This window comes from Mauremys reevesii, linkage group 3 (assembly GCF_016161935.1).
Source record: "Mauremys reevesii isolate NIE-2019 linkage group 3, ASM1616193v1, whole genome shotgun sequence".
NCBI lineage: Eukaryota > Metazoa > Chordata > Testudines > Geoemydidae > Mauremys > Mauremys reevesii.
In genome coordinates, this window is record NC_052625.1 from 44,502,446 (window position 1) to 44,528,493 (window position 26,048).

The 26,048-nt window shown below is 41.5% G+C and overlaps 1 protein-coding gene across 2 annotated transcripts in view; it reads left to right on the top strand.

The window, feature by feature from the left end:
- The window catches only part of PPP2R5A (protein phosphatase 2 regulatory subunit B'alpha), a 96,504-nt gene that overhangs the window by 65,418 nt on the left and 5,038 nt on the right, over positions 1–26,048 (top strand). For both annotated transcript variants that reach the window (XM_039529417.1, XM_039529418.1), the window contains 7 exons: positions 1,106–1,198; positions 3,407–3,537; positions 3,897–3,956; positions 5,345–5,453; positions 14,753–14,806; positions 24,645–24,695; positions 25,872–25,991. In XM_039529417.1, coding sequence (XP_039385351.1) covers positions 1,106–1,198; positions 3,407–3,537; positions 3,897–3,956; positions 5,345–5,453; positions 14,753–14,806; positions 24,645–24,695; positions 25,872–25,991 — 618 coding nt within the window. The remainder of the gene's footprint in view (positions 1–1,105; positions 1,199–3,406; positions 3,538–3,896; positions 3,957–5,344; positions 5,454–14,752; positions 14,807–24,644; positions 24,696–25,871; positions 25,992–26,048) is intronic.

Here is a 26,048-nt window from a genome sequence, read left to right on the forward strand (position 1 = left end):
CAGATAGAGGCACTTATCATGTATTTCATGATGGTGCATCACAGGCATTTTTCTACCACCTTATTTGTTCTTTATTTAGGAAGTCTAGTTAATTTTTTAGGTATTGGTTCTCTAAAAGGATTTGACTAGCCTTCAGTAGGATTCCATCCATGTATCACCAGATGTTCTAAGGGCTGTAGTTTAAATATGTGAATAAAAGTATTACTCCTCATAGATTTCTAAGGCCTACTCAATAGTAGCCATACAATAGCATTTCAACAGGGTTTTAATACACACAGCAGCGCTAAAATGGTAGTTGGTTACAACCAAGGCCTCATATCTCTGATGATACTGTATACCTACATTTATGTGCCACACCCTACCTCTATGAAACACATTTCCACCTCCAGCTCTCACTGCATAAAGAGTCCCCACTCTTGTGCATCTAGTGGGTTGGGAGAGGAGAAACAGATTGTAGTTGCCACCCTGCATTTCCCTCCCCTTCTACTATGACTTGAAGTATGCTGTTTTCTATATTGAGCTTCTAAGGATCTCAAGGGTGAGGCATGAACTCTGGCCCCTCAATACCTCTCTGGTCTGTTACAAGTCTTTTGCTCCCCTCCTGTGGATCTGCCAAAGCCCATGGGAGGGGGACCAGCACTTCTGAACACTTTAGGGGGTAAAACTATATATGCTGTATCATGTTGGGTCTAAAGTCTGCAACAAAACTCTGCTCTTTGGATTGGGGTATCAGGTATAGAGAAGCCTAATTCATAGTAAAGATTAAACTTTAGTGCATTTGTCCAGGTTTTTTAAATACAGATTAATTTTTAAAAATTATAGTTTATATCTATCTCTGGGAAGCAAACTTTCATTAATTGCCTTTTTAAAAAAATATATTCTAACGATGCACTCAGGTCTGTTTGTATTCATATTTGAGTCCTCGCCTCTTAAGTTATACAGGCTCTTAATTGTACACTTCTTGATGCTATAATATGTTCAATATCCTATTTCCCCTTTTAAAATAACTAGAAATAAGAATATATTTGGTAGTTTGGACCTTTACTAGTTTAGTAAAGAGTAGTGGTAACTTCTACAAAGTTTTCATTTTAATGTTTATTTCTAGTTGGTGTATGAATTTTTCCTGAGATTTTTGGAGAGCCCAGATTTCCAGCCTAGTATTGCAAAGCGATTCATTGATCAGAAATTTGTACAGCAGGTGAGTGTAACGTTTTTATATTTAATAGTCAATTAACTCTTAACTGAAAGAGATGCTCTTGTGGTGTTGGTTTGTATTGCACAGCTGAATATCTAAATAATACAGCATAATTTTACTTGTGTAAGTCATAAAATAACCAGCTTTATTAAAATGTAATTCTTTGTACTGTAACATGAGAATCCTTTGTTTGCCAACTATTATGTTAGCAGAGGAACATCTATATGGACTACATGTAATCTGGGAATTCAGAAACATATAAAACATAGAGATAATAGTGAGTTGTTACAATTTTTTTCTTAACATACAATAGTTTCAATTTGTGGAACAAATTGAAGTTTCTTAGTGATATATACTGTACTGTTTTCCCATGAAATAGATAATCCTCAGTGCTGTGCTATTGTAATGGCTTTGTGACTCTCACTACGTAAGCTAATATTTTTGTGATGGTTCTCGGGGCACCCAGGACTGTAAATTGCCTTGTTACCCCCAGCATGAGGGGGACTTGTCTGTGCCCAGTTGGTTGTCTGCTCCATAACACTACCAGCCTTTCAGCCACTGAAGCACTCTCTTCTGGGCTCTGCCAGCCTTGTCTTTGCCTTGCATATTAACAATAGATGCATCCCAGTCCCCAAGTCCCTTTTGAAACATTCTGTTGTGATATCCAGCCCCTGACACCAGTTAGTCACAGAAATCCCAGGTCCTCTGCCTCAAAAGTACCCCAAGTTTACCAGTTTTTACCTTAAAGCACCGCTCCTGTATAACACATAGCACTCATAATAAAACAGAAGCTTTATTTAAGAAAGGAGAGAATTATGCTACAAACAAGAGACAGTGATGGAAACAAATAGTTACAATACATAACAAAATAATAAAACTCAAACCTGGGTCAACACTTTATATTTATCTTTCCTATCTAAAAATAGGTTTTCCTCCCAAAGTTCAGTCTGTTGCAGAGCTGGCTGCCTTCACAGGAACTAGGATCCAGTTTTTTGTGAGAACACCCCTGCTCCTCATGATGTCTCCTCAATAAAAAGATCCAAAGTGCCTTTCCTCACTGCGTTATGTTGAAAACAGTCTTTTGTCTTTATTCATAGGCAGGGTGATTCTCTGTTTGTTGTAATGTTCCTTTTTTACCTCCAAGTGGTTTCAATTACTTGCAGTTGTCTCTGATGGTTTTCCATTGAATGTCTTGGAATGGAGCAAGGCTAGACAGTTGAGCCTTGCATTCCCTCACTGGCTAACCAAGGCAGGGTGACAACTCTCGCTTGCTTGATTGAGTGGGCCATCACTGAGATGTATGTAGTCCCCGTTTGACTAACGTTTACTCCCAAGTCCCTAAAGCATACTTCCAATATAAATACATTATTCTCTAAATATTACCTGTACTTACATCTCACAGGATTATGAATCTTGACAAGTTATGAACAACAAACCAGTTAGTATAAACAAAAGCATAAAATGTGTAATGCATCATATTTGTTTTGAGATGAGAAGTCATTTAGGTATGTTTTCTGTTACCTACCAATATCCGATCCAGACAGAAAGTACTCATAGTTGTGATGGCTGTGAGATTTTTTTTGTTCTACAGCCTTCTTTATAAAAGCACCATAATTCTGTCAGAACTTCACTCTTTCCTTTCTCCTGAGAAAATGTACATGATTATCTTTTCATTTTACAGAATGTAGGCCCTGATCCTGCAAACACTTATATTTGTGCTTAACTTTAAACACATGAATAGTTTTGTTGAAATCAGCAGGCTACTTGTACCTATTTAAGCATGTGTATGTCTTTGAGGATAGGGGCCTTAAATAAATACCTCACCATCATTTGTGAGAATTGTTTACACATTTTTGACACTATAAAGTGCAATACTTTCTAAATGTTGAGTTATTAGATAAAACTATACAAAACTAATCAAAATGATTTATCTAAGGACATTTAATCCTAGTTGAAATGACTTAACTGAAGTGCGTTGTATAAGAAGCTTCATGTTGGGTTTAGGTGTAGTTTTTAGAAGATTAAATGCCAAGGGACAGTAAAATAAAAATTCTGAGTTAACAAGTTACATTAATTTATTTAATATTGAATATTTGAACAGAATTGTAAGTAACAATGTTTGCTTCTAATAATACTTTAATGATTTGTGAATTAGAATTAACAATGACAGTAATTCTTTTTAAAAGGTAATATCTCAGTTTTTTTTTTAAGCTGTTGGAGCTTTTTGATAGTGAAGACCCACGAGAGCGTGATTTCCTAAAGACAGTCCTTCATCGAATTTATGGAAAATTCCTTGGATTAAGGGCATTCATCAGAAAACAAATCAACAACATTTTCCTCAGGTACATTATAGATTTAGTTCTTTATATAGCCTAGCCTGATGCGGGATTCAGTGTGGATATTACAAGCCTAGCACAGATGCTGGGTAGGTATTCGGCTTGCTAGTTCATTCTGACTTCACTGCTGTTGTTACCCACACTAGCTGGATTCAAGCTAGCTTGGGTAGGCTAGCCTTGCTTTTGCTGTGAAGACATACCTTAAACCCCAAAAGAGCCAACTGACTTTTAACTTTGAAGAAAAACAAATGTTAGAAATAAAATAAAATACATTTGATAAGGAGTTTCACATTTAGAAATTATTTCCCTCCTCTTAGTTTCATTTTATTAGTGTATTGATTGCTATTACATCTTATTTTTAACAGGTTTATATATGAAACAGAACATTTTAATGGTGTTGCTGAACTACTTGAGATATTAGGAAGGTAAGTTTTGGTTCAATAATATAAAATGAACAGTTGAACATTATTTTTTGTGTTCCTATCCAATTATTTCAGGGGTGGGGTGAAAGAATTGTTCTGATGCTTATAGTGATGAACTGAGGTCATTGGTATATTTTTATATTTCCATGTTGCTATGCAAATATAGAATTAGAAATGTGTACTTTTCTGTAAATCTTAAAGATGATCTGCAAACGATTTCTTTTTAAATTGGGCGTCTCTTTTTGGCTTTGGCATGATGCATGAAAAGCATGAAAGGTAGCTTTTTCCTTAAAAAGGGCTTTGTTTTCCCTTGCTTATGCTTTATCTTTAAAATATCGACATTTCTCAATCTTGGCTTTGCTAAGAGACTAGTTGTGTATCTCAGAGGAGTATATTGTTAGCTCTTACACCTAAATTGAAGATATTAAATCTTTAACAGGTGTTTCCTTCTCTACCATGTTAGTCATTAAAGCTTTGTAGGTGTTAAAACAGTCTGACTGAATATCCTTTCCCCTCACAGTTGTTCATCTTTCCCCCTCTGAGATTTTTGTGATGGTACTCCACAGTTGACATAGATCTATTCTGCATTGGTGAAATTTACCAAAACAATTCCTACCGGTTCAGCTGAATACTTGTTAAAGTTAATGAGAGCTGGAGGGAGACTGAACTTCAATGATCAGAAGCATTTTTATTACTGCTTCAATTAGACTTGCCTTTTAGCAGGTTTAACTAAAACATTGATTCTTCCTGCAAGAGCATGTCCACAGTATGGCTCCCATATACAGGATTAGCTGTGTCATTGATGATTTTTTGGTAAATTTCACTGGTGTACACATGGCAATGGTGTCTACCCTTAAGAAGCAGGACCTGAATTTGTAAGGTAAAAAGCATACTACTACCTCCTCTCCAGCCCCCATTTTAAAAAAAAGCCACCAAAACAAATAAACTTTCAGGCCTTATTTATGTGTCAAAGTAGTAAAATAGGACACAAGTCTATCTCTTCTCTTTCAAGGTCACCTTTTAATTATTGTGGGTGGACAGTGTGTCATCCTCACTAAGCTCTATGGTTAATGTGCCTCGCTAAGCTTCAGAGTGATTTCAAGATGGAAAAATCTTAGAAAGTTGAGTCTAGATTATCACCAGAGATCACAAAAGGACTGAACTTGTCTACTTCAGACATTTGATAACTGAGGTACGGCCTTATACCTATTGATAATAGCGGAGGATGGGCTTCCTGCCCACTTCCCAGTCCCTAAAGTAATAGGCACATTTTGCAAAGTACATATAAAAAATAGTCAGCTTTCAATACAGTAGTTCTCAGTCTACCAAGAAAGAGAGAGTTTCCCCCATTTTTTAAAGATGAAATAATTGTGCTTATTCATGTTTTTCAGCATTATTAATGGTTTTGCACTGCCATTGAAAGCAGAACACAAACAGTTTCTTATGAAGGTGTTGATTCCTATGCATACTGCTAAGGGATTAGCTTTGTTTCATGCACAGGTAGGTTTTTTGAAAAATTATTGGAACAGAATATATTTTATTAATATATATAAACAATTTTTTCCATACTTGGGGTGGGGGGAAGAAATTGAGAAGTTTTAAATGTTCTTTCTGACATAAAGTTGTTTAACATACGCTGTTAAGAGTAGAAGAGCACAACAATGTGGCTTAGTCATGGCCTGCATTTGAAAACTTCTTGGTTTTTTACTGGTTTATCGCAACTCAGACATTATTTAAGCTTGGTACTTTTTATATTGTCACCTTCATGTAACAAATACTGTTACAAATACTGTTTACAAAAGAATAGAGGAATCTTGAATGTCTTCCTTTGAGAAGCATATTTTTTCTTCTTCGAGTGCTTCATGTCAATTCCAATCAGGTGTGTGTGTTCGCACGTGCACAGTAGCTGGAAGATTTTTCCCCTAGCAGCATCTGTGGGGTCAGCCTGGGCGCCCCCTGGAGTCGCGCCTTCATGGCACCCAATAAAGGGCCCTACCGACCTACCACCCCCACAGTGCCTTTTTACCGCCAGTGACAGTAGTTGGAATTTACCCTTGCTCTTGCTTTGGCAAGCAGCTTAGCAGTACTTTAGGTTTTCGCTGTAGATAGTTAGTTAGTTAGTTCTAGTTGGTTAATATAGCATAGTTAGTTCACTTATAAGTTTCAGTTATGGGGGAGTCCCCCCCCTCATTTTTCTTCTCCCCTTATTTGATACCAAGGAATGCAACGATCCCTGGGCGTCAAAACTTGCCAAGACTGCACAAAGCACATGCCTAAAAGTGACCCTCCACACCTCCTGTTTACGGTGTCTGGGCGAGGGTCACCAAAAAAACAGCTGCAAGATCTGTTGCAAATTCTGACCGAGAATTCTTAAAGAGAGAGAGCAGTGGCTTAAAATCCTCCTCATGGAGGCAGATCTCCAACTTCAGTTGGACCCAGGCACTGAGGATCCTGGTCCCAGTATGTCATCTTTGGCGCAGAGCGCTCCAGTGCCGTCTTTGAGAGATCCGGTGTTGAAGAAAGACGCTGCCGCACTCCAGCCTTTGGCACCAGTCCCAATCGCTGGCGCAGAAGAAGAGGAGGACAGGAAGAGGCCAATCCTCCTTGGTAAGATCCAAGGGACCAACTGTCAGTGGCACCTCAGTTGGGCCATGGCTCCGAGGCTCATCCTGGACTTGCGAGAACTCAGCGAGTTTGTGAAGAAACTCAAGTTTCACATGGTCTTGTTGGCCTCCATCATCCCCTCACTGGATCTAGTAGACTGGTATGCCGCCCTCGACTTGAAGGACGCTTACTTTCATATTGCAATCACTCAGCCCCATAGGAAGTACCTCAGGTTTGTGGTGAACAATACCCACTACTAATTTACAGTTCTTCCATTTGGCCTGTCAGCAGCACCTTGAGTCTTCACCAAGTGCATGGCAGTCATCGCTGTGTTCCTGCGCAGGCACCAGTTATTGGTGTTTCTGTACCTCGATGACAGGCTGATCAAGGGCCACTCCAGGACCCAAGTGGAGGCTCAAATCAAATTCATCAGGGCCACCTTCGACAACCTGGGTCTCCTTCTAAATGAAGCAAAATTGACTTTTTCCCCTGCTCAGAGGATAGAGTTTATAGTGGCAGTACTGGACTTGACCCAAGCCAGGGCATACCTGCTGGAAGTGAATTTCCGGACCCTGGCTGGTATCATTTGCGGTCTCAGACAGTTTCCCACCACCACAGCAAGGAACTGCCTGAAGTTTCTGGGACACATGGCTGTCTGTACCTACATGATGCAGCATGCCAGACTCAGGCTCCGACTGCTCCAGTCATGGTTAGCATCAGTGTATCGACCAGCCCGGGACAGCTTGGACTGGATTGTGACCCTGCCTTGTCCGGTCCTTGATTCCCTTCTGTGGTGGCTCTACTCTCAGGAGGTGTGCTATGGGGTCCCCTTCGCCAATCCACAGACATCTCTTTCACTAGTGACGGACACGTCAGAGTTGGGCTGGGGAGCACATTTAGAAGACCTCAGGACTCAGGGTCTCTGGTCTCAGGTGGGTCTGGCGGATCAACATCAGAATGCTGAGAGCAATACACCTGGCATGCCAGACCTTCCGGGCATACTTAACGGGACATTGTGTATCAGTTATGATGGACAACACCATGGCAATGTTCTATATCAACAAACAGAGGTGCACACTCTTCTCCCCAGTGTCAGAAGCCCTCATGCTGTCAGAGTTCTGTATAGAACATTCAATACACCTACAAGCGTCGTATTTTCCCGGGGTACAGAGTGAGCTGGCGGACCACCTCAGCAGGTCCTTTCATGGCCACAAGTGGTCCCTTCGCCCAGACATCGTGAATTCAATCTTCCAGAGGTGAGGATTTCCCCAGATAGACTTATTCGCCACACGACGCAACAGGAAGTGCCAGCAGTGCTGCTTCTTCCAAAATCACAGCCCGGGCTCTAGTGCGGATGTGTTCCTCCTCCCATAGGGAGGTTGTCTTCGATACACCTTTCTTCCCATACTCCTCATTCATAAGATACTCCTCAAGATTCGGAGGGAACAAGCTCAAGTCAAATTGATAACTCCAACCTGGCCCCACCAGCACTGGTACACATTTCTCCTAGCTATGTCTGTGGAAGCTCCAGTCCCCATGCTGCTCTTCCCGGACCTTATGACACAAGATCACGGTCGTCTCCAACATACAAACCTTGGGTTGCTGCACCTCATGGCGTGGAAGCTCCATGGTTGAACCCAGTGGAGGTTTCCTGTTCAGACTAGGTTAGAGAAGTCCTCCTTTGCAGCAGGAAACCCTCTATGAGCGCTACCTACCTTGCCAAGTGGAAGAGATTTTCAATCTGGTCAGCACAGCACCATTCGTTCCCAACGCTAGCCTCAGTGCCACTTACTTTGGACTACCTCTTCCATCTGAAGCAGCAGGGGCTTTCAGTGTCATCAGTAAGGGTTCACTTGGCAGCCATGTTAGCCTTCCACCCAGAGGTGGAGGGCTGCTCTGTCTTTAGAAACCGGCTGACCATCAGGTTAGCAAAAAGTCTTGACAGGCTATACCCTCATGTCCGGCATCCTGTCTCGGCTTGGGACCTTAATCTGGTTCTTTCTAGACTCATGGGACCGCCCTTTGAACCCTTGGCGTCGTGCTCCCTGCCCTACTACTCTTACAACATCACGTTCCTGGTAGAGATAACCTCAGCCAGGAGGGTGTCTGAACTTAAGGCCCTAACATCAGAGCCCCCTTACACCATGTTCAGCTCAGACCTCATCCTGCTTTCCTACTGAAGGTTGTATCACAGTTTCACATTAACCAGGACATCTTTCTCCCGGTATTCTACCCTAAGCTGCATTCCAGCAGCAGGGAGCAGAGACTTCACTCACTGGATGTCCATAGGGTGCTAGCCTTTTACATTGAGATAATGAAGCCGTTCAGAAAATTGGTCCAGTTACTCGTGGCAGTGGTGGACAGAATGAAAGGTCTGCTTGTGTCGTCGCAATGCATTTCGTCATGGATCATGTCCTGCATTGTGAGTGCTACATCTTGGCAGAGGTTCCTGCACCTCCAATCACTGCGCGCTCCACCAGGGTGCAGGTTTCATCAACAGTGTTCCTGACTCAGGTTCCCACTAAGGAAATCTGCAGAGTGGCAATGTGGTCCTCCATTCATACTTTCACCATGCACTATGTGATTACCCAGCAGGCCAGAGACGATGCGGCCTTCGGATAAGCAGTGCTCTAATCAGTGGACAACTCCGACCCCACCTCCTGAACTTGGACTTATGAGTCACCTGATTGGAATTGATGTGAACAAGCACTCGAAGAAGAAAAAACAGTTACTCACCTTCTTGTAACTGTTGTTCTTTGAGATGTGTTGTTCATGTCCATTCCATACCCACCCTCCTACCCCTCTGTTGGAGTAGCCGGCAAGAAGGAACTGAGTGGGTGGCAGGTCTGCAGGGCCCTTTATTGGGCGCCACAACTCCAGGGGGCACCCAGACTGACCCCATGGATGCTGCTACGGGAAAAATCTTCTGACTACTGTGCACGTGCATGTACACACACCTGATTGGAATGGACATGAACAACACATCTCGAAGAACAACAGTTACAAGAAAGTGAGTAACCCTGTTTTTCGTATGGGCTTAAACAATTAAGATAAAGCTGCTCTACTCTGCCTAGTAAATATTGTACATTTAAAAAAATATATTAAAGCAGTGATATATAATAGCTTTTTGGTTCTGTTACAGATTATGTAGCTCTAATGTTAATTATGGAGTGCCAGTTTCAATTCCATAGTTAAGGTTGAGTTCTGTTTTTGCAGGGATTCACACTGTATTTTTCAAATATAACAGAGGTTATCTTTCCGAAACTTACAGCACTTTGTGAATTTACAAATAAATCTGATAATTAGTTTATAACTATTTTAAAAACTGGCTCCTTTAAGTTAGTATCTGTTAGTCTTTCCTTTGTCCTGAATGATATGAACATACACAGGAAATTTGAAGTTCCTATTTAATTTCCTGAAATCTTGGGCCTAGACTATACCTGAAGACCTTAGGTTGTAATTAAGCTAAATTGTTAACAATTGTTGAATCAAATTGTTTATCCAGGCTACAGGTAAGGTCAGCTCAACAGCTAAGGTAACCCTTTAATTGGGTCATTGTGGCATCAGAGGTAATTTAACCAATCACCATTCCTCAGTAGCTGATTGGCATGCAACAGTTCTGTTGGTTGTAAGGAAGGGGGACTAGACACATGTCAAGATAGTAGACTACTGTGCCAAACTGTCCCTATTTTTAAAGGTTCCATGGCTGTCAGCTATTTGGACATCAGTGCCTTAAAGACCCTTTGTGGTACTAGTGCCTCAGCTGTGATGCACACTGAAGTAGCACTGCTGGGGAAGTGAGGCAGGAGCATAGTCAAAGCTCTTAAAAGTACAGGGACATTGGGACTCTCAGACTGGGCTCTCCTGTCTGTCCTTTCATATAGTGCCAGTCTTCGTAATATAGCCCTCTAAACCAATAAATCACTTGCAAATTAAGGGGCAGATTCAGCAGTACACTTTGGCTGCTTTGTACTGTTCTGGAAATGCAAAGTACCTGCAAATCTGGGTTAACTACCTAGTGCGCTCTGTCTGCCTTGTGTTTAGGGGCGTACCAAATTCACAGCCATGAAAAACACGTCATGGACCATGAAATTGGGTCTCCCCCAAAGGAAAGATGGGGGTGGGAGGAGCAAATAACTGGGGGTGGGGCGTTAGAGGGTTACAGATTGTTATAATAAGGCAAAAATCCAGAGTCTCTATTCAGTGCATGATTTTTTAGTTTCTAGCAAAGTTATGAAGTTAAGTTCACAGGCTCATCTTTTGAAAGTATTGTGCAGATTTCCTGATGAGGACTGATAGGTCAGATATAGCATGTTCGCTTTGTGAAGAGTGTTCACCCATAGGTGATGTGGTGTTGTAGTCTTTTGTCATTTTGCTGTGTGAGTTCATTCAAGTGCATAGTGATTGTCTGGTTTCACCCACGTAGCTGTTATTGGGGCATTTAGTGAACTAGATGAGGTACACCACATATTATGATAGACGTGTAGGACCCATGTATCTTGAAAGGTGTGTTGTGGAGGGTTTGATCATGGCAACACTAGAGATATGTCTTCAGGTTTTGCATCTGTTCTGGCAGGATCTAGTGCTGCTTTGAGTAGTTGTGTCCTAGTCTGTGGGGAGCTTGCTTCTGATAATGAGGTTGAGGGGTTGTTTGAAGGCCAGAAAAGGGGGTTCAAGTAATATTGCTTTCAGGATGGGGTCTCTATAGAGTATGGGTTGTAGTTATTTGATCTTTTTTAAAAGTACATCAGAAGCAAGAAGCCTACTAAACAACCACTGGGGCCACTGAATGATCGAGATGCTAAAGAAGCACTCAAGGATGATAAGGCCATTGCGGAGAAACAAAATGAATTCTTTGCATTGGTCCTCACAGCTGATAAGTCACCAGGACCAGATGGTATTCACTCAAGATTTCTGAAGAAACTCAAATGTGAAATTGGAGGACTACTAACTGTAGTTTGTAACCTATCATTTAAATCAGCTTCTGTACTAAAGGACTGGAGGATAGCTAATGTGATACCAATTTTTAAAGAGGGATCCAGAGGTGATCCCGGCCGTTACAGGCTGGAAAGCCTGACTTACTGGGCAAACTGGTTGAAACTATAGTAAAGAAGAAAATTGTCAGACACATAGATGAACGTAATTTGTTGGGGAAGAGTCAACATGGTTTTTGTAAAGGGAAATTGTGCCTCACCAGTTTATTAGAATGCTTTGAGGGGGTCAACAAGCATGTGACAAGCGGGATATAGTGGATTTGACAAGGTCCCTCACCAAAGGCTCTTAAGGAAAGTAAGCTGTTATGGAATAAGAGGGAAGATCCTCTCGTGGATTGGTAACTGGTTAAAGAGTAGGAATAAATGGTCAGTTTTCAGAATGGAGAAAGGTAAATAGTGGTATCTCGCAGGGGTCTGTATTGGGCCCAATCCTATTCAGCATATTCATAAATGATATGGAAAAGGGGGTAAATAGTTAGGTGGTAAAATTTCCAGATGATATAACTACTCAAGATAGTTAAGTCCCAGACAGACTGCAAAGAGCTACAAAAGGATTTCTCAAAACTGGGTGACAGGGCAACAAAATGGCAGATGAAATTCAATGTTGATAAATGCAAAGTAATGCACACTGGAAAACATAATCCCAAATAAACATATAAAATGATGGGGTCTAAATTAGCTGTTACCACTCTAGAAAGAGATCTTGGAGTCATTATGGATAGTTCTCTGAAAACAACCACTCAATGTGCTTCAGCAGTCAAAAAAGTGAACAGAATGTAGGGAATTATTAAGAAAGGGATAGGTAATAAGACGGAAAATATCATATTGCCTCTGTATAAATCCGTGGTACACCCACATCTTGAATACTGCGTGAAGATGTGGTTTCCCCATCTCTAAAAAGGTATATTGGAATTGGAAAAGGTTCAGATAAAGGCAACAAAAATGATTGGGGTATGGAACGGCTTCCATATGAGGAGAGATTAATTAGACTGGGACTTTTCAGCTTGGAAAAGAGATGACTAAGGGGGATATTGATAGAGGTCTATAAAATCATGACTGGTGTGGAGAAAGTAAATGAGTGTTATTTATTCCTCATAACACAAGAATTAGGAGACACCAAATGAGATTAATAGGCATCAGGTTTAAAACAAACAAAAGAAGCATTTTTTCACACAACGCACAGTCAACCTGTGGAACTCCTTGCCAGAGGACGTTGTGAAGGCCAAGCTATTTCTTCAAAAAAGAACTAGATAAATTCATGGAGGATAGGTCCATAAATGGCTGTTGGCCAAGATGGGCAGGAATGGTGTCCCTAGTCTGTTTTCCAGAAGCTGGGAATGGGGAACAGGATGGATCACTTGATGACTACTTGTTCTGTTCATTCCCTCTGGGGCACCTGGCATTGGCTACTGTTGGAAGACAGGATACTGGGCTAGATGGATCTTTGGTCTGACCCAGTATGGCTGTTCTTCTGTTCTTATACCCCATATGGGTTCCAGTGGTGGGTGGCTGTAAGTGACAACTAGGGGTGTGTGGGCAGAGGAGGTTTGTTGTTGAAGGCAGTTTTGAGTGTGCTAAAGTGTATATACTGGACCTTCTCATAGGAACATATTCTGTGGTATCTGAGTTCTTGGCTGTCGATAACAGATTTCTTGGTGTGTTTGGGGTGGGTACTGAATCTGTGAAGGTAGGTGTGGATGATCCTTAGGTTTCTTATATGTAGTTGTCTGTAGGGTTCCATTGTTGACACTGATTGTGTTGTCAAGGAATTTGGTGCTACTGTGGGAGTGTTCTAGAGAGAGAGTTTAATGGATGGGTTTTGGTGGTTGAATTTGTGGTGGAAATCTGAGGCAATTTAAGTTGTCTGTCGAGAGGACCAGAAAAAGGAAACTCCACAAAAAATAATAAAAGATAGAAACTCCGTATCACCTGTGGGCGAACACTCTTCACAAAGCAATCACTCTATATCTGACCTGTCAGTCCTCATCCTCAAAGGAAACTTGCACAACACTTTCAAAAAATGAGCCTGGGAGCTTAAACTCATAACTTTATTAAACAAACTAAAAATTATGGACTGAGTAGAGACACTGGATTGACAGTTTATTACAACAATCTATAATTAACAACCTCCTTTCCCCTCCTTCCCCACCTCCCCACCCCTGCTTCTGAATGGTGTTAATGGGCCACTTCACCTTGAATGGTCCCTTGAAATATGTGTTAACTATTTATGTTAAACAATCTTTTCCACCTTGTATTTAGCCGTGAAGTTGTTCTCTTCCCAGAACTGAAGAAGAGCACTGTGTATTAAGCTTAAAAACTTGTCTTTCTCACCAACAGAAGTTTGTCCATTAAAAGATATTACCTCACCCATCCCATTTCCTAGATTTCCAGTTTCCTAGATTTTGCCCTTAAATTGGTGATCTATATTCCCAACCTTAACTCATTGTTAACATAGCTGTTGGGCTAGCAATAGTTTTGAATGTGCATGACGTTGAAACGCAGCTTATTGGTACATACTTCCTAATTGAGGAGCTGATGTCTAGAAAAGACTTTGTCTAAATGCTGGATCTGCATTACAGCAATCGAATCTCCTAGTTAATAAAAAATGAAGCCTTTTCTAGAGTAAGAAACTAAGCATCCGGACATACTGAAGGCTTTTAAAAGATACAATAGTCTGAAATATATTTAGCTTTTTTTTTAAGTTAAATTTAGTTATATCAGGGGTCAGCAACCTTTCAGAAGTGGTGAGCCAAATCATCATTTATTCACTCTTATTTAAGGTTTCACGTGCCAGTAATACATTTTAACGTTTTTAGGTCTCTTTCTATAAGTCTTTAATATATAACAAAACTATTGTTGTATGTAAAGTAAATAAGGTTTTTAAAATGCTTAAGAAGCTTCATTTAAAATTAAATTTAAAATGCAGAGCCCCCCGGACCAGTAGCCAGGACCCGGGCAGTATGAGTGCCACTGAAAATCAGCTCGCGTGCTGCCTTCGGCACTCGTGCCATAGGTTGCCTCCCCCTGAGCTATATACTTCTCTTAGGAAGAAAAATTAAAAAGACCTACATCTGATAAGGCTAAGATATTTTGCTGATTAAAGTGTTCCCATTATCATTTGTGATATTTAGTTATGTTGTGTTGTCTTAATAGTCAGTGTCAATTTAAAATAGTTAAATAACTGTATTACTTACATTTTAGCTGGCCTATTGTGTTGTACAGTTCCTGGAAAAAGATACGACATTAACAGAACCAGTAAGTGTTTTTCAACTGAGTATTTTATTTTTGTATTTCTTATCTGAATTAAAATGTCAGTGCAACTCTCTCATCAGTGATAGCGTTATTTGCCAATACTAATTTTGAGTAATTAACTGTAGACGGTTCCGGGAAAATGTAGGGTTTGTAAATCCAGGACACATGCCAAAAAGAGAAATAGTTTTTGATTTTGAAAGCACAGCTATATCTATTGGTAATAACTTGTGACAAAAATGGGAATATAGACTAGAAAATAGTTAAATTGCTGAGATCATGTGTCTGATCTCAGTATAGGGAAAAGATCCTCAGTGTTCTTGGTCATGCCTTCCCAGTTAGTTTATCAGAAATTGGATTTTTCTGTCCAACTGGAAATTCTGATATTTTAACATTTGTTTTCATCCTTAACTGGGACAAAAAGTCAAAATATTGAAATGTTTCATGCAATGAAAGATCCTGAAAAACTTTGATACGCAAAATGTTGAAATCTTTATTTCAGCAAAATGAAATCCAGTGATAGGGTGACCAGGTGTGTCCGATTTTCGACCGCAACACCCGGTTGAAAAGGGATCCTGGTGGCTCCAGTCAGCACCTCTGACCGGGTCGTTGACTGTCCAGTTGGCAGCGCCACACAGCGGGGCTGGCAGGCTCCCTGTTAGCCTCTGCACGCATAGGCGGCAGGTTATATACATTTGCGGTGCTTGGGCACCAGGAATATTCAGGGCCGAGTGCCCTGCTCCAGCAATATTTGGAGCTGGGTCTCTCCCCCGGCCCTGCCTGGATCAGGCCCCGGCCCCCGCGGGTCTTCCCTTGCCGTCCTGCCTGGAGCAGGTCCCAGCCCCGCCTGCCACCCCTCCCCTGCGTGTCCCCTCCCCGCCCCCGCCGCGCATCCCTGCCTGACAAAAAGCAGCGCGCGCCTCTCCCCTCTGCCTGCTCCTGCTGCCGGAGTAGAGCAGCTCCCGGCAGAACTGCTGCCCCAGGGTCCTAGTGCCTGCCCTCCACTAATGGCAAGGCAGGCTACCCTTACCCTGCCCTAGCCCTGAGCCTCTCCAATGCCCCAAACCCTCAGCCCCAGCCAGAGCCCTCATCCCCCTGCATCCTAATCCTCAGCCCCAGCCCTGAGCCCCCCCGCAGCATGAACCCCTCATCCTCAGCCCTCACTCCTGCACTCCCTCCTATCCCCAAACTCCCTCCCAGAGGGTGCACCCCCTCTCCCTTCCCACCCCCAAACTCCCTCCCAGAGCCTGCACCTCTCACCCCTTCCTGTGCCCCCACCCCAGAGCCTGCACCCAAACTCCGTCCCAAAGCCTGCACCGCTCACCCCCTACCCCAGCCCAGGATCTGCACCCCAGACCTCCCCCCCCAGGCCTCCTCCCAGAGCCTTAGGCAGGTGGGGGTGGAGTTTGGGGGGGGGGGCGTTCTGGGCACCACCAAAATTTCTACAAACTTGCCACTCATGTCTGCACCATGCGGCTCCCGGGAAGCAGCTGGCATGTCCCCCCTCCAGCACCTATGCATGGGGCAGCTCAGGGGCTCTGTACCCTGCCCCTGCCCCAAGCGCTGCCCCCGTAGCTCCCATTGGCCAGGAACAGCTGCCAGTGGGAGCTGCGGGGGTGGTGCCTGCGGACGGGGAAGTGCTGCCTGGCCGTGCCTCTGTGTAAGGGCTGGAGGGGGAACATGGCGGCTGCTTCCGGGAGCTGCTTGAGGTAAGCGCTGCCCGGATCCCTCACTCCTCTTTTCTCCCCCCCGCCCCGTGCCCCAACCTGCCCCAGCCCTGATCCCTCTCCCGCCCTCAGAACTCCTCAGTCCCAGCCTGGAGCCCCCTCCTACACCCCAAACCCCTCAGCTCCACCCCAAAGTCTGCACCCCCAGCCAGAGCCCTCACTCACTCCCATCCTGCACCCCAGCTCAGAGCTCCCTCCCGCACCCTGAACCCCTCATTTCTGGCCCCATCCTGGAACTCTCACCCCCACTGCAGCCCCCTGAGCCAGCCTGGTGAAAATGAGTGAGGGAGGGAGGATGGGGAGAGCAAGTGACAGAGGGGGTGGGGGGGCATGGTGTGAGAAGGGGCATGGCCTTGGAGGAAGGGTGGGGCAGGGGGCGGGGCAAGGGTGCTTAGTTTTGTGCAAGTAGAAAGTTGGCAACCCTATGTGGACACATTCTCAATAGAGCAGGCACAAGGCATAAACAGACAAAGCAATTGCATAGGGCCTGGAGCACCTCAAGAGGGTCCCCTTATAATAAAAGGTGATTAGAACTTGCCTGTTTTAGTACGGGGGGGGGGGGGAAGCAAAAATATTCCAGCTTACAGTTGGTCCCCAAGGGGGCTAGTACCCGCTCCGATTCCAAAATCAAAATGTTTTGTTTGAGATCAGTTCAACATTTAACTGTCTGAGCTGCCAGAGTACCTCATGGGAGCTGTAGTTCAGGTGCCTTGGGCCCCCATTCTCCACTATGGGACTGGCCAGACTCCCTCTCCCATGATGCGCAGCAGCAGGTCAGCCAACAAACAGATGTTTCAATTTGGGATGATCTGATCCAAAACAAAAATTTTCATCTTGTTTTTCCCAATGGAAAATTGATTTTTTTTTGTATAAAACTGAAATTTTCCAACAAAAAAAATTGAATGTTGAAACCACATCTTTTTTAAAACAGAAAATTACTGACAAGCTCTATTTACAGTGCAGGATTGTTGTTCACTTGGTCAGTTAGGCTTGGTTCTTCTCAATAAAAGAAAAATGAATTGTGTTTAGACAGTAATATTGACATGTGCACAGCAAATATTTTTTAGATATGGTTGTGTAGGTACTTAAAAAAGTTGGAGCAAATGACAAAAGTTAGAGCTTCTCAGCATATAAGAATCTATGGACACAAACTGTAATCCAGAATCCATACTTTTAAAAAACAGTTGTCTGATCTTATGGTTGAAGAAAACCTTGAAAAAATGAACAGATTGCAAATCAATGCAGTGTTGTCTTCCTGAGACTTCAGTTAGTCTGAAACAGTAACTCAAGAAGAGGTGTGAACTGCCTTATTCAGATCAATGGATTAAGTCTGAAATTTAAAGATGAATTTAAATATCAACACTAATTATTTCACTGATGATCATTTTTGCAGAAACATTCAGCAAATTTTCCATAACCACAAGCTGCCTCTGACACTGTCCCAAGTGTCAAGAGCCCCAAATGTCCCTTCCCTCAACTGTTAAATCTTCCAACCTGGTCCTTAACTTCAACATTGCAATTATACATCATCAAAACAAAGACTAAAAAATGTGGAGACAGCATAATATTTAATATAAAAATAGGACACCATGCTGATTGTATTTTTAAAATATTAAAGTTGTTTTTAAAAGGATAAATGAAACAACTGTAAAATGTCAACCTTGCTTTAGCAGTGTGCTGCAGAATTTACTTAGTGATCTTGTTACAGATTTTAGGTCCTGGTAGCAGTACATTATGTTCAGTGAGGGACACATAACACAATCGAGCTAAATTATCAAACAAGAACACCAAATTCTGCTGCAGTGTTAACTTATTCTGTCTCTTTGAAATAAACTTAATTCCAATCCTCTTCACCTCTACAGAAACACACAATTATGATTTATAATTCTGTTTACTCTAACACAAAATTTGTCAGATTATTTTCTGAAAATGGGATTTTTATGTTCTTGAAGCAGCTCCTTACCATGGCTCAGAGCCCCCTCGTCCCTGTCCCATATATGTCACGGAAGAGAGGGCTTGCAGTAGGCCCTGACTGAAGCCGTAGGCTCCAGGTAGCCCTGCTAGCCAGCCGCCACAGGTGCAAGCCACATTCCAGTTCTGGTTCCCTAACTCTCTCCTGTCTGTCTCCACAGAACAGTGCAGAGAGCATGCACTATAATCCAATTAACTCTCCATTGTGGGAAAAGCTTTAAAGAAAGAAGCAGCTGCGGACAGGTCCCAGCAGGGCAAAGAGATTGAAAATAAAGTATCAGGCACCTGGCTTCAACATAATGTCAAATTTCAGTGGCAAAAATGTTAAATTCCATGGCCAGACAATCCACAGAGCTCTGAGTGCATGTCTACACTGGAATTCAACACCTGGTAACGTTTGGGCTTGGAGCAGCCTAGCCTGAATGTCTACTCCACAATCAGATAGCCCCATGAGCCTGAGTCAGCTGACACAAGCCAGCCGCAAGTGTTGAATTTCAGTGTAGACATACTGAGAGATGAATGGAGCATTTTACTCCTTTTGAATATTTATTTCATGTTTTTTGTATTTTTGGTGAGACAACATTCGCTTACACTTTTGCAGCCATGAGGCCTACAAATATATTTAAAAAAAAAAAAAGCTGAGATTCTGGAGTACAGTTCTTCAGAAGTGGAATCACAAAGTCCTGGATGTAGATGACAGAACCGTGCAACAGCTTAAAGGAGAAAGAGATCAGAAATGTAAAGCAACTTCAAAAGATTACGAAGCTCCACAGTATATGAAGCAGCACAAAAACCCTGTAACTTCCATCATGTTATACTGTTGCTTTCAATTCATGTCCTGCCATTGTCAAAGAATGTGCACAGGTGTAACATAGGGCAGAATTTAACCCAGTGATCAAAAGAATTTTAACTAGATTTTAAAGATGCGTGAGTCTGAACAGAATCCAGCTCAATCTGTTAGCAAGAATAAAATGTAGTAAAAACTTACTGCTTTAAATACGCAAATATGATTTTGACTGAACATGTGGAACAGATACATTGTGAGAAGACCCTATTTTTGCATAAAACTGTATTTTAAATTGAAAATTGTGCATATGCAGTGATCCACTTTCCTAAACAAAGTACTGTCATTTTCTTTTAAAAAAAAAAAATAAGGCAAAGTTATAATAAAACATTGATAGAATATCAGGGTTGGAAGGGACCTCAGGAGGTCATCTAGTCCAATTCCCTGCTCAAAGCAGGACCAATCCCCAGACAGATTTTTGCCCCAGATCCATAAATCCCTCAGGGATTGAACTCACAACCCTGGGTTTAGCAGGCCAATGCTTAAACCACTGAGCTATCCCTCTCCATTAACATACTGCCTCATACATTAGTTATTACTTACGATCAAGTTAATATTCAAAGCACCTAGCTGAAGATTCTGGCTTGCTGGCTGGGGCCCCTTCCTCTCCTGAGTACACTAAAAAGGTGACTAAATTTCTAAATACCTATCCTCTGTTTGGAGCGTCTCATGTGTACATACTTGGTGTGAAACCTTTTCCATTACAAAGACAGTCAATATTTTACTATACCACAAATCATAGGTGAAATCACATTTTTCCAGTAATATGCAATACAAAATCTTACTACTAACCATAAAAAAATAAAATTAGTCATTTTGTTTAAAGTGAAGATCTTTTACTGGACCATTTTGTAAGCAGTTCAGGGGATCTCTAGGAAGCTGGAATTTTTCTTATAAAATGAATCTCTAATAATTTCCACCCAAAACTGTCTTATACCTTAATACAACAGCCACATGTGCAAGTATGCTCCCTTTTCTGCGCATCCCCTCCAACAGAGTATGTCCTGAGTAGCAAAAATATGATGGGTCTTAACTGGAGTCAAATGCCATCTATACAGTAATTTATAAACATTTTCTTTGTGAGCTACACAAATTGAAGATGTATATCCCTTTTCCCATGCAGAGACCCACTCATCTAGATCTTTTCATCTGGATTGTTTTCCTAGCAATCCAGATGAAAAGATCTAGATGGTGAGAGCTCTGGATGGGGGTGCAGGCTCTGGGGTGGGGTAAGGAATGAGGGGTAATGGGGTGCAGGCTGCGGTGGGGAGAGAGGACTCTCCCCCAGGCCTCTCTCATAGCAGCAGCTCCAGGCCGTGGGAGGGGCTCCTCTCTCCTGGCTGTGGCAAGTCCAGGGCAGATCTGTGCTGGGGCCAGCGGGGAAGGGCACTGCAGCGAGGGAATTTAGAGGGAACTTAGTATAATAAAAGCACCCTGATTGGTTGTTAATTAAATCACACAGTGTTTTAATATCATGTGCTTCAAAGAGCCATAGGAGACACTTTGAGTGTCACTGCACTGTAGTCTTGACACTTCAGGAATGTTTGGTTCGGTGAGCAGCAAGCTTGATACACAATTCCTGTAAATAATGGGGATTGTCCAACAGGTACATATGGCTGTAGTTGAACCCCTGTGAAGTCTAAAGCAGCTGTCAAGATTGGAGTATCCAAATTTTATAAATGCTTTGTCTAACGTGAGCACTAGGCAAATGTTTGTATGCTAGCCTTAGTAAATAGACTTTTGGGGTTTTAGTATGTTTTGGAGAAAACATTTAAACAGTAATGCTTAAGCAGCTCTTTAAAATATTCAGTATATGTTCTTTGTAGGCTTCCTTAGCATTGTAATTTCCAGGCATGGGTATCTAGCTGATGCATACCTGAAAAATAAAAAAAGCTATTTTTTTTTTATGCAGCTGGAGTTCTCTGAAAGTAATATCCCCATAGGGACACACCTAACTTCTTAAGCCTGGGCATGACATATTTACTCATTCCAGCTGAGAAAGAAGACGTTTAAAGATACTAAATGACACAATTAAGTGTCCTGGACATTTTGACTCCAGGAAATGATGAAAACTTTAGACTTTTTATTTAACCCTTAGTTTCATGCACATGAGGACTTGAGCATAATGAATTCATACTCCAAGTAGAGGTGTACATAGTAATTTCTCCATATTCTGTTTTGTTTGGCAAATGTTAACTGTCTGAAAATACACCTCTACCCCGAGAGACTGCTGAACTTGAATTAATATGCAAACTAGATACCATTAACAGGGTCTAAATCAGGGCTCGGCGGTGATTTAAAGAGCTCTCCAGCCACTGCGGGAGCCCATTTCCCTTGTAAAGCGCCGGCTCACTTCTACCATCTTAATTATCACGCAAAAGTTTTATCCTCCTGCTAACGATAGCAAGTGTATTATCTGTTTTTCTCTTGCATTGCTCAGGTTGTTTTGTGCCTGGGGAGGCAGGCAGGAGAATAAGATATTATGCTTGTAAATTTTCTGTTATGTAACCAAGGAACCAAAGTCTCAGCATAATTAAGTAATTAGAAAAATTACCAGGACTTCATTGAAAATGTATTTATGTAAATAAACTGCTTAACGTAAATCCAGCAAAACTAGGCCAGCTAACTTAAATAAGAATGACTCCCTTTCCACACCTCGAGTGTGGTGGGGAAGCAGATAAATGGTAATCAGTAAAGATCTGTGTGAAGGAAAATCAGAGGTTAGTCTCAGTAAAATGTAGGAGTTTAAATCCCCCGTGCCCCTCTCTCTTTATTTTTATTTTTTTTGGTATTGTCTTTACTGTTCCCACTCTGGAAAAGTAGTGGATGAGCTCAGAAGCCTCTAAAAAGTAATGCCATTTGGACTAGTACCTTGCAAGATAGCCCTTAATTCATTTCAACACTTCAGGTTGCAAGATTGTAACCCCATTTGGTTTGGCTAAGACCCCTCATTTCATAGAATTGGAAACGGACCTCATCTAATCCAGCCCCCTGCTTAACGCACAACCAATCCCCAGACAGATTTTTGCCCCAGATCCCTAAATGGCCCTCCTCAAGGATTGAACTCACAACCCTGGGTTTAGCAGGGCAAGGCTCAAACCACTGAGCTATCCCTACTTTTTTACCAAGTGTCCGACAGTGGTGACAGCTTGTTTCAGGAGTCATGTTGTCCATGTTTGCCCTTTCTAGATGGCTGACTTATTGGGTAAGTTTACACAGCACACAGAAGTGAGCCTCCCAGCCTGGGTTGATAGACTTGGGCTGGCAGGGCTTGTGCTAGTGCTCTAAAAATAGCTTTTATATAGACAGTGCTTTGAAGTTGCAGGTTGGGGTGGAGCTCAGGTTCTGAAGCCCACCCCCATTCCCTAAGCTTCCCATGAAGACTGGTGTTCACAAGGGAACTATTGTTCTCTGCATATAACTTGCTTCCTTTTCATGAATCTGAACTTGGGACTTTCCTGGTTGATACCGTGATCATGTTCACTCTCATTCACTTTTCATTGAAGTGATACTCAGTTCTGCAACAGCAGCAGGTGCTTCTCTTCTAGAATGAGGACTTTAATAGACCTTCAAAGTTGGAGGCTATGGTAATGTTGAAAATATGAACCAGTGCAGTGATACACGCCAGACTACCTGAATAGAAAGAGAAGTGACATGCCCTGTTTCATCTCCAACAAGGTCCTATAGACTTAGTGGTTGCCGAATCTGGCATTTTTCCAAGATAACTTGGAAGTTAGCCTTTTTTGTCATACGCCATCCTCGTCCTTACGAGAAGAGAAGAGGAAACATGCTGTGGAACATCCTGTGCTCTGACAATCCCTCTGCCACAAAAGCCCCTTAGTTTGGCCAGACCAGAGCACTGGGTTTAAGGCCTCTTACATCTGTCTCCATTAGTCCCTTTTTCACACACCTTGGAATGCTTGCTTTTGCTTTATATGTTACAATCTAAACTAGCTCTTGCTGCTGCTGCAACTTATCCTTCCATGCAAAAACCTCTGCTTGTATTTACCCAAAATACATATTTCTTACTGATCTGGTCCACATCTGTTTTCTGTGGTACTGTCTATTTTAGGGACTTAAAATTACTAACTTTCCCATTGAGCCCATAGGACAGTTTTCTCTGTACTACCTCTGCATGAGCATTGCATTGAGAAGGAAGGTGAGGTTAATCTGCTACTGGAAAATCCTCAGTGTTCTATTAAAAATAAAATAATGTGCCCATAGACGACCTCAGGAAGAATTACGCCTCCTAAGAAGATATTCTCTGTTTTTCTATTTCAAACAGTTCATCAGTCTTTTCTAAAACTCACAGTTTACTTGGAGAACCCAAGATACAGACAATATAGTAGATTACAAAAGATTTGCGCTATTATCTAAGTAAAACAAAACAAAATATCATGAAGCCTCCAAGCTGGCTGCTACTGGGGACAAATCCAGTGGGGGAATCAGTCTCTGTTCAAAGATTGTCCAAGTAGATCAGGCTCTCATTTCAGTCATGTTTTGATCAACCTGGTCTGACCATAGCAGAAGATTGGGGGGCCCTTTCCTTGAGGTCAGAATCTGTCATGCCTGATATGTCTCCATCTCTGAAATATGTAAAATTGCCACATGAAACTCCTGTTTACACTCTTTTAGTCATCATTACTTTCTCAATTAAGAGGCAAAGTCAGATGTTTGTTTTCAGAGAGTAGGCCTTCAATTTTTAATTTAGTGTTCAACCATCTGAAACAGGATGTAACTTCTAATTAAGTCTTCCTAAGGTCTCTACCAATCTCAGACCGGTAACTCCCAATAGAGTTATCTGAATATATTTTCTCTACATAGTCATCCTTTTCCAGTTTGGGTCTTTTGGCATCTCAGATAATAGAAAGGAATCAAAGGTGTTTGGGGCTCGGATTCCTCTATCTAGCCTGATAAGATTTGTTTGGAGCTGAGAGAGCATGCATGATCCACAGCTGCAACGTTTTAAATGGTTCCAGGTCTTGAGTTGCTGGGGCAAGTGCTCCCCAAAGAATGGATCTTTAGAGGGAGATCTAGCTACATGCAGTAGTGTAGCTGTTTGGATGCTCAAGAAACTTTTTGAAGCAGTGTGAAGTTGAGAGTAAAGTCGTTGAAGTATTCTGAACACAAGGCAAAACACATGTCAGATGACCCAAAATGGTTCAGTCCCCTTTGAACTACAGTTTTGGATAAGTAGTATAATATTAATATGATTCTAATATTTTAATGTTATTAAAAATCTAGTTGAATACATACTGGAAACATATTCTGATTTAATTTTTTATTTTTATTCTTATAATAGGTTATCAGAGGACTGCTCAAATTTTGGCCAAAAACTTGCAGTCAGAAAGAGGTTGGTCTTGTTATGTTTTAATGAATTATTCTCTTGTAACTGATATAAAAAAGTGCTGCAGGCTCAGAAGTGTTTTACACCTGTTGTGCTGTTTCTGGGATCTTGCAGGATTCTTTTTGTGGTTCTCTATTTTGTAGGGCACTGAAGTTGGCTATAAAAATTGTGCAAACTTACTACTTTATTTTAAATCTGACAGCACTACTAATAGTAAATGCTCGTATATATGTTCATCACTAAAGATTCCTAGGATAATGTGTTATAATTGAGAGGAATGTTCTAGTTAAGTCCCCTGTTCTTTGGTAGGCATTAGTATAATTTTTCAAAATAAACGTTAAAGCTTTTTTTAAAAAGCATTTTAGTAGTTACAGTGAGTGCAGTCCATCTGCAGTGAGTGCTGACTATGAAAGTTTGACCAGGTCTTTGTCAATGGCTAAAGCATTAAATAAAACGTTCATTACTTTATTACAAAAAATGTCATACATTGTAATTTCCTGTGTCGGTACAATATGTCTAATTCTTAAAATGTACTTTTTAAATGGTCTTGGGAAATCCATTTTTCTGATTGGCTCTGTCCCGTGTCATTAAAAGTAAGTAGTTGGGAGCTTGATGGCGTCATTTGTCAAAGAAACCTCCTAATTCTATATGAAAGCAGTGTCCTTTAAGACTCTTGTATGTATCAGTTTTCTTCAATTTTCTGGGTTACCTACATACTGTTATACTCCTGGCATTTTAAAACTGAAATGAAGCATTTGTAAAAATAATCCAGAATGGAGAAGAATGAGTCTCTGCAGCCAAAGCTGACGAAATAAAATTTCTTCTGGTTTTCTTCAAAGCATCATTTAAAATCAAATGACTTTTTAAAAACTTGAACAGCAACCAAGAAGCAGCAGCAATAAAAGATGGTTGTTATATTCTGGTAACTGAAACCAACAAGTAAGCCCCCTTACAAAAATTAAGAAGAAAAATAGTAAATTGCAATAAGGAATCTGGCACAAGGTGATAATGTGCAAAAGCAGTAATGTACCATGTTTCTTGGAGCATACTTGTCAGTGTGTACCCTATTTTACTGATTATTCAGTTGGTATCCTCAGTCTAGCTAAGTGATAGATTATATAAACTTTCTATATACCTTCTGAATGGCATGTATAAATATACAAACTTTTCTTTATAAAACAGGTGATGTTTTTAGGTGAAATTGAAGAAATCTTAGATGTAATAGAACCAACTCAGTTCAAAAAAATAGAAGAACCTCTATTTAAGCAGATATCCAAGTGTGTGTCAAGTTCCCATTTTCAGGTATTAAATAGTATTTTCAATAGTGTTGCACATTTGACTTCTACATTAATTAGTACT